The sequence below is a fragment of the Lepidochelys kempii genome, chromosome 13, assembly GCF_965140265.1.
Source record: "Lepidochelys kempii isolate rLepKem1 chromosome 13, rLepKem1.hap2, whole genome shotgun sequence".
NCBI classification, from domain to species: Eukaryota; Metazoa; Chordata; order Testudines; family Cheloniidae; genus Lepidochelys; species Lepidochelys kempii.
In genome coordinates this window covers 34,901,067-34,915,710 of record NC_133268.1, presented here as the reverse complement: position 1 = coordinate 34,915,710, position 14,644 = coordinate 34,901,067, and the positions used below count along the sequence as shown (strand labels likewise).

At 42.7% G+C, this 14,644-nt stretch overlaps 1 protein-coding gene across 1 annotated transcript; it reads left to right on the top strand.

The window, feature by feature from the left end:
* The first annotated feature begins 11,433 nt into the window (after positions 1-11,433).
* On the top strand, positions 11,434-12,429 carry LOC140897048 (olfactory receptor 10A7-like). Its single transcript, XM_073309318.1, has one exon. It carries the CDS (start codon positions 11,434-11,436, stop codon positions 12,427-12,429), a length of 996 nt encoding a protein of 331 aa, XP_073165419.1.
* The last annotated feature ends 2,215 nt before the right edge of the window (positions 12,430-14,644 follow it).

The window sequence follows — 14,644 nt, the reverse complement described above, 5'->3', positions numbered from 1 at the left end:
TGCTTGTTTCCAGGGCCAGGAATCTGTGTCCACGGCATGAACCTGCCCCATCACCACCATGATGTCCAAATTGCCAGGGCCCATGCTTTGAGAGCAGTCTGTGCCCATGTCCCCATCACTATCATGATTGAGCTGTCGTCACCTCCTTGCCTGCTTTTGCAGGTTCTGCATATACTTCAGGATAATGCGCAAGGTGTTTACAACGCTCACAACAGCAGCGGCGAGCTGAGCGGGCTCCATGCTTGCCGTGGTATGGCGTCTGCAGGAGAGCAGAGTTGCAGGGGAAGCGGAGGAGGATGACAGTTAGCACCGCACACATTTCCTGAGGAAGAACACATGTAGCCGGGAGCCCATGACAGACAACATGGAGAAATTCGCTATTGAGACAAGAACAGGAGAGCAGAGTTGCAGTGGAAGTGGTGGATGACGACGGGATGCCACGAGAATAGATATTTGTAAAGAACGACGAGAGGACCTGCGAGGTGGATCATGGCACCAGGAGAGCAGGACAGCAGAGTTGCAGCAGAAGCGGTGGTTGGATGACAACGGTTAGCAGTCCTACTGCACCGTCTGCTGAAAGCAGTATGGTGTCTGCACAGAAAAAAGGCGTGAAACGATTGTCTGCCATTGCTTTCACGGAGCGAGGGGCGACTAATGACATGTACGCAAAACCACCCGCGACAATGTTTTTGCCCCATGAGGCACTGGGAGCTCAACCCAGAAAACCAATGGGCAGCAGAGACTGCGGGAACTGTGGGATAGCTACCCACAATGCAATGCTCCAAAAGTCGACACTAGCCAGGGTACTGTGGACACACTCTGCCGACTTAATGCGCTTAGTGGGACACGCACAATCGACTGTATAAAATCGCTTCCTAAAAATTGACTTCTATAAATTCGACCTAATTTTGTAGTGTAGACATACCCTTAGTATCCTCGTAAAGTCTGCCAGATGCTATTACCGTGCTTCGTCAACAATAAACTGGCCTGGTGCCTTTGTACCTTAATGGATCTTGTGGTCATTGGGCAATTTGCTCAAGGTCTGCTGTGTCGGCTGTGTGCGCAGAGCTGGGACAGCACACAGGGAGAACACACACACACACACACAGCCAAACATCTGACCACACTGACCATCCACTGATGTCAATAAGAATTCTGCATACAAAATAGCAACTCCACGGTAGCAGATCTGGAAGTTTCCGACATCTCTGAAAGCAGAGTGTGACAATATGAGGCTCAATTCTCATCTAATGTAAACTGGCATTACTACTTTGATGTCAGTTTAGCTACAATGACTGATACCAGTTGCGTATCTGGCCCATTGATTCCAATAGAGTGAAGTTGACTGATGACAGCAGAGGATCTGACGAGAGCTGGTTGGAATCTTTTTTAGATAAATAGTTTATTCACACACAAAAATGAAGTTTTGAGTCGACCAAAATTATTCCTGAATTTGGCTCGAATTTGTCAAATAATTTGAGGGGGGGGGGATTAGAAAAACCTTTTCACTTTTCTATACACGGCATTTTCTTTTGAGATTTAGCTAGATTTATTGAAAAACAATTAAACAGTGTAAAAAACCCCCACCCAAGGATTAAACAGAATAAAATGAAAAGTTTCTGGCTGTATGAGACATTTTGTGTGACCTCTAATTATTTTATTTTCAGTTCGTTGTTTCAGTGGGAAAAACTGGAAAAAAAAATATGTTTTGGGTTGACCTGAAATGAATTTTTCTTTTTTGGATTCGTCATTTTGGCCACTGAACTGAAGCATCAGTTATTCTCTCGGCTCTCAATCTGACCACCAATTTGTTACCTTCTTTATTAGTTAGAGAGGAGTCTTGCTGTAGTCCAGGAATGTTGCCTACTGGTTAGAGCAGGGAAGAGCCATAATGTCTAGGTTTTTCTCTCCTCCTTGCTGCAGTTGTAAACCTGGACAAAACATTTGGTGGCAAAAAATGTCAAAGGGGTGTCAGTGAGTTCAGCAATGACAAGGCTCTTGCAAATGTCCATGTGTAACACCAAGTGGGTGTTTATGTGTAAAATAACACTGGGTAACTGTGTCTCTCACAGAAACTTTGCACACCCTTCCAGTGTCAGTTTGTGGATAGACGCTCCATTTGCAAACACAACCAGCATCTAAAGTATAGCCAAAGAAATCCTGTGATGAAATGAGATGGTTGGTGGCTGGAGTCTACAATGAGCTAAGCAGTCTTTACTGACAGAGGAGCAGACTTTCATCTGGATTGTTCAGCAGCTTGTAAGACCTGCCTGATTTTTATATCTCAAGAATAACTGGAGATGCACACACAGAGCTACTTAGTATTGTTGTCTGCTTTAATGCCTGCTACTCCCCGTCTGTTTCTAAGGACTGGGAATTTCAAAGGAGCCTACGGCACTGGGACCCAGATATCTGTTGTTCTGAAATTTATAGGACCTTCAGGACTGTCTATAGTTGAAAACTGACCAGACGTGTTACAGCTGTCACCTTGGCTCACTCCAGGGACTGAACCAAGGACCTCCATAATTTAAAACCATAAGCACCCATAGTTTGAGTGAAAGAGCCAGGGATTTCTATCTGAGGCTCATAAACTCTGCAGATTGGGCACAGGTGGGTATTCAAAAAATGCAATGGGTTTTAGGTGAAAAGATGCTTCTGAAAATCCCACAAGATGCCTAAATACCTTTAAAAATCTGGCCCAATTTGCCTAACGTCCATTGAAATAATTGGGAGCTAGGCACCCAGGCAATTCTGATAATCCCACGATGCACCCACTGCATCTGTAGTCACTCAGATTCTTTAAAATCTGGTGCTAAGTGGCTAAGGCTAAATTATCAAAGTATTTAGACATCTAAAGATGAAGATAGGTGCCGAGTGAGATTTTCAGTGCGAGTTAATTGCCTCGGGGACTGATTTGCAAACATATCTAAGTGCCTAATGTCCATTAAAATCGATGAGTTTTTGGTGCTTCCACAAATCCCACTAGTTAGACACCTTTAAAAATCTGGTCCTGAATCTGTTGCTTGGCCACTTTTGAAAATTTTCCCCTAACTGTCTTAGATCCTTGTGGTGGGGAAAAAATCATAACTTTTCATGAAAAAATTTTGTTGAAATATTGAAAACCTGACCAGCTTCCCTTGTCATTCCCCTCTTCCCCATTACAAATGTCATAACAGCCTCATTGATATTAAAAATAACTGATAAAGAAAGATAGCAATGATAGCACAAATTCCTCAATCATGTAATGAAAATCATACTATTGAAGTCCACAGGATTCTATATAGCTTCTTATAATACGCTCCTCACTCCAATATCCAAGCACCTTCCAGGAGAGCATGAAGCCACAAGGAGACATGGCATGTGCATCATGGGAGTCTACAGGAGAGCGACACAAATGATTAAGATTTAGGAAAACCTGACCTGTGAAGAAAGGTTAACAAATGGGCATGTTTAGTCTTGAGAGAAGAAGACTAAGGGGGCAGGAACTGATAACAGTCTTCTAATATGTTAAGGGCTGTTATAAAGAGGATGGGGAAAAATTGTTCTCCATGTCCACTGAAGGCAGAACAAATAGTAATGGACTTATCTGCAGCAAGGGAGATTTAGGGTAGATATTAGGATAGACTTTCTAACTCTCAGGGTAGTTAAGCTCTGGAATAGGCTTCCAGTGGAGGTTGCGGAATCCATGTCACTGGAGGTTTTGAAGACCAGGTTGGACAAATACCAGCCAGGGATGATGTAGGTTTACTTGGTCCTACCTCCAGAAAAGCGGTTGGACTTGATAACTTCTCATGGTCCCCAATATTAAGTGTGCACATACAAATTTGCATTGGCTTAAATAAATCAGATTGAATCACCTTTAATCAAAGAAGTGAAACTTTACATGGAAACCAGGCCTTATGCTGATGTAAAGCCAGTGATTTCAGACCCTTGATTTGGTGGATCAGGTCTTAAATTTTCCAGAAAAAAAAAATAGAATGGGCGGGAAAGCCCATGTAATTATGAAACAATTTTCCATCAATAAAAATCATTTAATAAGGAACAACTATGATAATTCCCTCTCTTCTCACATAAAGGGTATATCTATGGAACAGTCAAACCTTTTGGTTCTTTTCTGTAACTTTTCAGAAAGTTCCTCTGCCCTTCCCAATCCCAATTAGAGCAATCATGTCTCCACAGGGGATCGTATTTTTGATTTAATTAATTATGCTGCTTAATCATCATTTAATGACAGTGGAATGATTGGAGCTGATTGCAGCATCCTCTACGAATCAGGTCTTTAAGGAGTAGTAAGTTACTACTGGCCCTTATGAAATGCATTAAATATTAGTGGTTTGATGAGCCTTCATCTCTCCTCAGAATCAAGGAGAAAATCTGTAAGGCTGATAAATTCTGCAGGATGAGAATGTAATTTTTTGACCTGAAAAATAGTCTGTTGAAATTTCTATACTTTAAACAAAAACCTCAAGAAAGGATGGAGCTGAGAAATACTAAGCATTTGAAAAGAAAGATTACTAAGTATCATATGTTCAAGGGACATTTTACAGAGAGGTAATAATATCACTTAATTGCTTTTTTTTCCTCACTCTTTTGATTCAATGCAGTTATATTGTAGTGTTTTTTATATTCCACATATAAAAAGATAACCCCACATTTATCTATAGCTATAGGTACATATTATTATAGATGACTATATTTAACTATAGCTATGCATAGTTCTATATATCTATAGCAATCTATAATTTTTAAACAATGTATTTTCTTGTCTTCACTGTCAGGTGGAACATATTTAATTGTAGTTAATAAAAAGGCTTTTGGATACTTAAGAGAAAATACAAAGATTATTAGTATTAGTATTTTATTTTATTATTTATTATTATTTGGTATTTTCAGGATAGAGACACAGTCTGTTAATAGCTATTTTTTTGTAAATTATGCTAAATTAAAACCAGTGGAGCTACACCCGATTTACTCAAGTTATAGCAAGTGAAATCGAATGATCTTTGCAGCAGAGAGCTGAATCTGGCTCTAAATCCATTGAGTTCAAAAGCGTGACTCTGAATTTACCCCAGGTGAGCTGAGATCAGAATTTAGCCACAAAGCCTGATTAGAATGAGTTACTTTGGTTCCCCTTGAAAACATGACAGCTTCATCTTGCATTAATTGCTAAGGTTACCTAAGTATTTTAATATTCCCTCTAGTGGTTTATATGTATGATAGGGAATTTCACAGATTACAAGATTAACATTATTTAGTTATCTACAGCAATTGGCAAGAGTTGAAGGAGACTATAGAGCTGATTGCAACTCAGAATTTCCTTTTTGTGTAAAATATTCAAAGGTTGACATCTGTTTCCAGATTGGAACAAATCCAAATATTTTCTAAATGTCCAGTTACAACATCAATTCCAAAACAATTAAATTTAAAAAATGTTGTTCAGGCTTTGTTTCAAAATGAATGTTTTCTTTTGACATTTATTTTCTTTTTCATGCTCATATTATATTTATTATCTCGTGAGATGCAGGTGCGGAGTCATGCACAAAATATCAGACAATGTCATGTTCAGGTCATGTCATGATATGATATGATACAATAGTTAAAATATTCTATTACAAGTAGCTGAAAGCCCAGGTTCTTGGACAGGTGTAATTCACAAACTCACAATGACTGAAAAATGTATTAATTTAGATGGAATATATTGGCCAAAGGTGTTATCATCACCCAGACACAGCCCAACATTAAAGTGTTCAACAAGGTTTGGGGTTTGGTACACAGAGACCTCAGCCTGCTTAGGACCATGGCAAACACACCATTAAAAAAAACCTTTTTCTTAAAGATGCAGAGAAGAAGGGAAAACAGATAATGCATTTGAAATGTAGTGTATTAAGTCAGGCTTTCATTTTAACAACATCCCTCTTTCCCTTTCCCTTTCCCTTTAGCTGGAGAGAGTTTGTAGAAGAAAAAATCCCTTGTCTGACCATTTCTTAGATGGTATCAAAGGCCTTGTCTACACTACAGGGGAAAGTCTATCTAAGATATGCAATTTGAGTTATATGAATTGCGTAACTCAAGTCGACATAGCTTAGATCTAGTTACCGTGGGGTACACACTACGCTATGTTGATGGGAGATGCTTTCCTGTCGACTCCCCTTACTCTTCTCATTCTGTTGAAGTACAGGTGTCGACGGGGAGCAATCTGTAGTCTATTTAGTGGGTCTTCACTAGACCTGCTAAATCAACCGCCGATTCATCCCCCAGTAAGTGTAGACAAGGCCAAAGGCAGTAATAACTCTCCTTTTGGGTAAAAGAGAAGAAGCTAGTTGAGAGGAGCTGGAGGTGTTGTTGGTTGTGCTGTTGTTAAAGTCTAGTACCATTTCAGCTCTGGTGGTGTTTGGGCTTTAGCTGGAGCTGGTACGGGTGCCATTGTCATCTGGGTCCCTCTCTCTGGCCTGGTCTGATTAGAACATACCTTAGGATTAGGACAAAAAAGACCTGAGGTCCCAGATGATGGTGATGGTGGCAGCCATGGCAGTGAAGTTCGCTCCAGTAGTCTCTGTCTGTTTTCTTTATTTTCCCCCCCAAAGTCTGTTTCTTTAATTATAGCCCATCCCCTCATTAGCAGACCCTGAATCCCACTGATGATTCAACCTGGTGATATTCTAAAAAAAAAGTTCTGTTCTGAAACAGCCTTGTAACTATTTCCATTGCTTCGCAATGACTCTATCAACATTCTAGGCTTCAGAGTGAAGTTTGGGGTTATTGTTTGTGCCAATTATGTTGTTGGGTGGATGGTTCTGTTCCTTTGTGTGGTTGTTGGGTTATGCTGGAAGGGTTGTATTGATTTGTGTTGGTGAATGAGGAGTGTGTACTGTGGTAAGGGGTTACAAATGTTAGAGGGTATTGCGTGTGCTGGTTGTGTTGTTGTTTGGGTCGTTGTGTTGATTTGTGTCTGGGGTGATCTGTTGGGAGAGTTCTGTGGATTTGCACAAGTGGCAGTAAGGATCTGTGCAGTCTCCCTCGTGCAACCCATGAAATTGTTGCATGCAGATTAGCTGTAAAGTAAGGGTGGTAATTGGTTGAATGACTTCTAATATCACAATGGTCTAGGCTCTTGGTATGGCGTAGATACATGCCTTACTGTAGTGTACACTACACCGGTGTGATTTGTATAGTCAAAATGGCTGAAAACTTAAAAATTGGATGATACCAGACAACAAAACCCAGTGATGATTCAACCTGGTGGTGTTCTGAACAAAAAGCTCTCAGCCATCCTTCTGGCTCTTTCATCACTTTTTACTGACTCCACAGACATCATAGACTTCAGAGTGAGAACTCTGGAATTGCATTTTATTTTATTTTATTAAAACAAACACATAAAGGGTACCTTCTATTTACTACAGATTGAAACAGTCTGACACTTCGACATTTTCAACAAGAAAATAAGATAAAGGCCCAGATGTTTAAAGATATTTAGATGCTTAGTGGGATTTTCAAAAGAACCTATGCTCCTAAAAGCCATTGAATTCAATGGGTCTCAGGCATTCAGATATTTTTTAAAAATCGCACTAAGTGCCTCCTTTAAAAATCTAACCCAGCCTTTCAAAACATCAAACCGCTTCATTGCAACACAATCAGGAGACCCTTTGATCTAGACCAGTGGCAGTGATGCAAGTAGAATTCATTTCTTACCAGTACGCTGCACCAGCTAAGGGGGGGGATGTGACCTCCCCACGTTACCACCCACATGACTCCTCATGTGACCCCACCCACCCCCCACTCACATCAAAATCGCACATGTCATCATGTGTCAACATTGTCTCTAGTGCCTTACATTGCTGGTGTAGGTCTTCTTCAGGTATAGTGAGGAGTTTTGGAATATCATACAACATCCCAAATATACTGCTGTGCTCCTTGAGCTGCATGAAACGTTCTTTAGCTGACTGTATTGCATAATCTAGCACCTGGTTAAAGAACTGAATTGTTGTTTGGGGTCTCTTATGGGATTATCCCGTGCCTCGTAATCAAAATGTCTTCTTCTTCGGTGACTCTTGTATTCTCGAATGGGTGGGAAAATAGCTTCTGTGTGAAGCTCCTCTGCCAACTTCTGTGCACTCTTCAGAATGTTTTGAAATCCCTCATCTGACCGGTAAGACTGTAGGTATGACTTTGCTTTGTGCATTGCTCCGGATATATCAAGGTCAACACCTTGGAGTCTCTTGCTTACATCTATTTCAAACAGTATGTCATGCCACAACACTAAGCCATACAGAAATTTGAAGTTATGTATGTTTCCAGTGATTCCATTTTCCTCTGCCACTGTTCTCCCATGGACAGTTCCTGTCATAGCATTATCCTCCATAATGGCAACTATGGCATCATCTATCTTCCCAATTTGGTGTTTGATAGGCTTAACCCCCCTTCCCCCACTTGACTTTCCCATCGTGTGGCACTCAGTGGTTTCAGTGTCAGAGAGGATGTTCCCAGATGTTGCTTCAAAATTTGCCATAGATGAGTTGATGCAGAGAAAAGCACATAGATGCTTTGAATTACATTAAAAAATTTAACAGCCTCACTAGAACCTGATGCTGCATCACTGACCACCAAGTTCAATGAATGAGAACTGCATGGGACAAAAAAAACTCAAGGGTTTAACCTTGGATCCGTGTCTACACTCCTCTGTTCTTTCCTCTCATGTTGGCACCATTATTGTAGCCCTGACCTCTTGTGTCAGCTATCGCAATTCCCGTATCTTCCAGCTTTTTAAGAAGCACATTTGTCATACCAGCTTCTGTAGTATCATCAGTGTCAATAAATTCTAGAAAATGCTCTCTGACAGTCACCATTGCAGGGGCATTTTCACTAGGTTCTGTTGTTGTTACAAAACACACCATTAAAGTCATTTGTTCCATATGGCTGAGGTCAGGTGTGCAGTCCAGAATAACAGAGTAATATCTTAATGACTTCAGATCTGCCACAATCTTCTGTTTGACTTTTGTTGCCAGTCACTGTACAATCTCATTTTGAATTGTTTTTCCAAGGTAGTGGTGTGTGTACATTTCTTGGGTGGTGACTCTTCTTAGATGCTCCGGGAGTACAGCATCAAATTCAGCCATCAGCTCCACAATTTTAAGGAAGTTTCCATTGTTTGGCACATATATCTGATCTGAAGTGCCACGCAGTGCTAGGTTTTGGGTAGCAAGCATTCTCACAATGGCAATGAGCCTTTTCAGAACATTTTGCCAGTAAAGAGACTCTGATGCAATCAGTCTTCTCTTGATGTTGATCACCTATGGTGGCCTTTAACCTTAATCTCATCTCAAGCTCTTTCCACCTATGGAATGCTCTCATGGCCATCATGAACTCCAAGGTTTGCTGCCTTCTCATGGCATGCCAGATTTCTAGCCAGATTTTTCCAGTCCTTTGTGCCTGTAGAACCCAATGTGGCTGGAACATTAGATTGGAAGAGTTTGCAACAAAAACAGTATGCAGCATTCTGGGTTTTTGAGTACATAAGCCACGACCTCTCCACTCTGTCACCATTGGGGATTTCACGCCAGTAATGTGTTGGATGGAAACTTCTGTTTTCATTGTCTTTGGGGAACATGAAGTTTTTCACTTGCTGTGGCCCATGCAGTACAAGGAAGTCCCTCAGGCTACTGCTCAAGTGGTTCCACAGTCTTGGATCATCTAGACTTAAGGAACTAAACTCAGCAGCAGCTGTTTCTTGGGCCTCCACCACACTCTGATCTACACTTTTCTTCAGGAATGTGCATGGTTACATCCATTTGAGAAGGAGATATGGATGCTGCAGTAGCTGCCAGGTCACCTGCACTCTAACTGGAAGATCAGGCATCTCCTCACCACTCATATCCTCACTGGGGCCGGAAGGCTCACCGTGAACATTTTTGTGTCTGTATCTCAGGAGAACTCCATCCTGCTTAGATAGAAAAGCTTCCTTTGCTTTCTTTCTTTTTCTGAATGCTGCCCCAAAGGGGCGTTGTCTTCTTTCACTCATGACTGCTGTTCTGTGCCAGCGATAGTGGCTCTCAACACTCAGTTGAAGGGGACAAATAAGCAGGCTGGTAGCAGGGCCTGAGGGAGGGAAGATATCAGCATCTTAAGGGCCTAACTGGCTCCTACTTCTTCAGTTGACGGCCTGTTCTCCTCAAGTGGGTTCAGGGAAGCAGCAGGAAACAGGCAGCTCCCTGAGAAGCTGGTGTTAATCAGTCCAGGCTCCTGGGGGTGCTAGAGAGGTACATAAGAGGCTCCTCCTCCTCCTCTCTCTCCCTGCAGCTCCTGCTGCTTTCTGTTATTCCTTCTCACCTTTTCTCCTGCCTGCCTGTTATGTCTCTTGTGCCCTCCTTCCTCCAGCACAGCTCTCCACCATCTCTGTGCATCTAGAGCAGAGAGAATACATACGCACCAGCAGCAGACACAATTTTCTACACTCTGGGTCCTAGTGGTGCCCCCTCCCCCCCAGTCTGGCACCTGAGGCAGCCGCCTCAGTTCGCCTCATGGTAAGGCCAGCCCTGTTTAGCAGTAACACAAGGCCTGTATCCTGTAAGACAGCGGCTTCAGCACTGAGCATAAGGCTTGAGGGCCTATGAACTTTGACACAGAAAAATGGCCCAACAGTCACCCCCAAATTTTGGGGAATTGAACATAGAGTGTGAAAGGAGGAAATTTGTCCATAACAACACCAGCCAATCACAGGAACATGAGCTAACACCAGCTTTTGGATATTTTAGGGTAAAGCATCCACAGATATCTGACCGCAAGAGTTCCATGGCAATGAATTGATGTATATGATAATAAGTTGAGATCATTAATATGCTAACCTATAGGGGAAGGGCACTTCAGCCTTAGTAGGGTGAGGAAATACAAATGAGGAAGAGGGGAGAAACCCCTACTGAATATGCATTAAACATAGTAGCGTTGTATCCCAATCTCTGGGCAGGACGAAAGAGAGATGTGGCCCTTGGGTGGTGCTGGGATGATGGCCACTGGTGATGATGAAGAAGTAATGGTGATGAGGAAGACAATGGCTAACATTTCAGGTTGTTCTGCAAGCGATAGTGTGAGTATATGGATGTTCAGATGGACATTCTGTATTATCTCTATCTACCTGCCTGGGTTACAGTGTTTGTGACTTTGCTAAATGTATTAATAAACTGTTGTAAATATAGAAGGCTTCCTATAGTGTGCGAGTTGCAACTGTGCACATCAGGGTTCCCAAATGAACAGTAATTTTAATAATACTGGGCCTGATCTTGGGGCAAGAACCTTTCAAACCTCAGAGTGATAGCTGGGAATTCTTAAGGAATCAATGTAATTATTATACAATTCATAGATTGGGCTACAGATTAAAACTCCTCCACACTTCCCAGAATTTTCATGATTTTGTTTTGTGATTTGGGACCAATTTTAATCTAGATGGACAGAGCAGCAGACGGAAATCAGACAGCCCTTGCAGAGTTCATCTTGATGGGATTTGGGGATCTTCATGAGATGCAGATCCTTCTCTTTGTGCTATTTCTAGCTGTCTACATCATGACATTAGCTGGCAACATCCTCATATTGGCCATCATCTCATACAGCCGGAGCCTGCACACCCCGATGTACTTCTTCCTGGGAAATTTTTCCTTCCTCGAGATCTGGTACACCGCTTCTACCACCCCCAAGATGCTAAGAACTTTACTTACTGCACACGAAGCAATCTCCTTCTTTGGCTGCATTACCCAGTTTTATTTCTTCAGTTCCATGGCTATCACTGAGTGTTTTCTCCTGGCGGTGATGTCTTATGACCGGTACGTAGCCATCTGCAGCCCACTCCGTTACATGGCCATCATGAACTCCAAGGTTTGCCTGCAGATGGCAGCAGGTTCTTGGATAAGTGGGTTCCTGACTCCCATACTAACCACTGTCTTGACCTTCAGGTTGCCATTCTGTGCCTCCAATGAAATCGACCATTTCTTCTGCGACCTAGCACCGGTCATAAAGCTCTCCTGTGCTGACGCCCATGTGGCCAAGACAATCACATTCATCATGGCCTCTGTTGTGACCATGGTCCCATTTCTGCTGACTGTAGTATCCTATGCCAACATCCTGTCCACCATTCTCAGGGTCCCTTCTACCATGGGGAAACAGAAAGCCTTCTCCACCTGCTCCTCCCATCTCATCGTGGTGACCTTGTTCTATGGGACCTTGGGCATTATTTATGCGGTTCCCACGGCCAGCCAGTCTCCAGGCCTAAATAAAATGTTTTCCCTGCTGTACACGGTGATTACCCCTATGGTTAACCCCATTATATACAGTCTGAGAAACAAGGAGGTCAAAGAAGCTCTGAGGAAAATTATAAGTAAAAGGCCTAATTGGCTGTCTCCATTAGTAACTGGAGGCCAAGTGAGGGTTCATCAAGAAGACCCATAATAAACCCAATTCAGTGATCACCATTAAAATGTCAACAAGTACCATGCAATTACCACAAGCCTGAATCTAAAGGCAGTTGATTTGCTCTCATTCCTTATGCAAATGAAAACCCCTTTGACTTCTGTGAAATTTTGTGTGATCAAAGACCTAGTCATAACTCAGCGTAGACCACAGATTTTGGCCCATAGTTATGTCTAGAGCCAGCTGGAAACTGGGGTTATTTTTCCCCCAAGGAAAATTTTGAATTTTTTTTTTGGAAAACCCAAAAAGGTTCCTCTGAAAGACTAAAATTTTGGACAAAAACAAAAAAACAAACAAACAAATAAATAAATAAATTTGAGGTTTTTAATTTGCTGACAAATCAATAAATAAATACAATTTATTTTATTTTATTTTTTAGGAAAGCAGACACTTTTTGCAAAACTGTTTATTTCACCAAAAAACCAATTTTCCTTTAACAAAATATTTTGGAGGAAAGATTTTAACCAGCCCTGGTTATTTCCTACCCTACATACAGGGGAAATTCTTTTAATCACACTTGAGAGTCACTCAGGGCCTAATCCAGTAAAGGAGTCAGCATTGTTTTCAATGGATTTTGGATCAGAGTTTTAATAGTACAAAGATGGGCAACTGTGATCTAGTGATTAGATAGATAGATAGCAGGAACCCTTAGTATATTCAAAAGTAAATGTGCCAACTCCTGTAATAATATATATGTGCCACCAAAGTTATAAATAAATTGGCTTCAGCATGTTTGGTTGCTCATTTTGGTCTTGATTAGCATCCCCAACTCTTATTTTACTGTGCTACCTTGAACTGGCCCTGGGCCAAAGTTGCCATGAGTCAGTGGCATGAGACAGAGTGGACTCCTGGGTCAGGAATTCTCCTTGGCTGGTTACTTGTTGCCAGATGCCACTGGTCCTTACAGATCTCCAGGCCTCATGCAGTACTGAGACAGCACTGCTGGGGAAACTGAGGCAAGAACACAAAGGAAGCTCTTAAAGTGCACTTCCACAGGCACCTTCCCTTGTCCCTATTTCCATCCGTCCTCTGTTCTTCCCTTCCCCAACTCCCTTCCTCTCCCCTCTCTTACCCCTGCTCCCTGCCCCCTTACACTGCTGATTGTCCCCCTCTTCCTTCCCTTTCCTTCTGTTTGTTCCCTTTCCTTTCTCTCCCCTTCCCCCAGCTCCCTTCCTCATTGCTTCACCTCCTCCCTTTTCCTTCCTCCTTCCTCCACCCTTCCACGTTCCCCTTCCCCCTCCCCTTACCCACCCCTCTCCCTTCCATTTTCCTTTCCCCAGGCCCCCATGTAACTTCCCACCTTCCCTTCCTGCCCAAAATTCCAGGAAGAAGGCAGCATGGAAACAGGGGGAAGGGGGAGATAGAAGGAGGAAGGGGAGGTGGAAGGGTGAAAAGTGGAGATGGGGAAGGTGGGTGAAGGTGGCGGGGGAAAGGAAGTTGGGAGGGAAGGCATGGGGAACGGAGAAAGTTAAAGGGGAAAGAAGGGCATCTCTAGGCATCTCAATACCTTTGCAAATCTGTGCCTCAGTTCTTCCTCTATATCAGGGGGTTCATCACGCTGACTACCTCCCAGAGGTGTTGTGAGGATACATGTGTTAGAGATTGTGTGGATACTTAGTGGAGTGGGCCAGATATTGTGGGGGAAAGCTTATTGTCAGCAGAGATGCTGTTCTTCTAAGACGAGCATAGCACCAGGACAGTCTATTCCCTCTGCGGCAACGTGTCTTTGACTGAAATCATTTTCTTGGGTTTTGCTGCTGCCTTAGGCTACATGAAGACAAGCAAGTAAATATTACATGGCAACCAAACAGGGTTAGCAGGATATCCTCAAACAGGTAGTAAGAACCCCTGAGCTTGTGCAGCTTGAATTAAACAACTAGAGGCCGTAGGTCAAAGGCTGTAGCAGACTTACAATCCATTGTGCATGGTCTAGCCACTAGAGGGGAGAGACAGCATCATTTTCTTCACCTGGGTTACACTTGGATTGGCCCTCAGGAGGCAGATGATGTGTTTGGCCCTGGAGGGAGATGCAGCTACTGTACATCCTGCCCTTTGAAGTCAGAGGTGGTAGTGAATGGACTTGGTTTATTCTGGGGAAGCGCACTCTTTGTCCCTCTTGCTGTCATCCACTCCTCATTCTTGTGCCCGCATGTAGGCCAAGGCCCAGTGAGCTCAGTTGGATTTCCCCAAAATG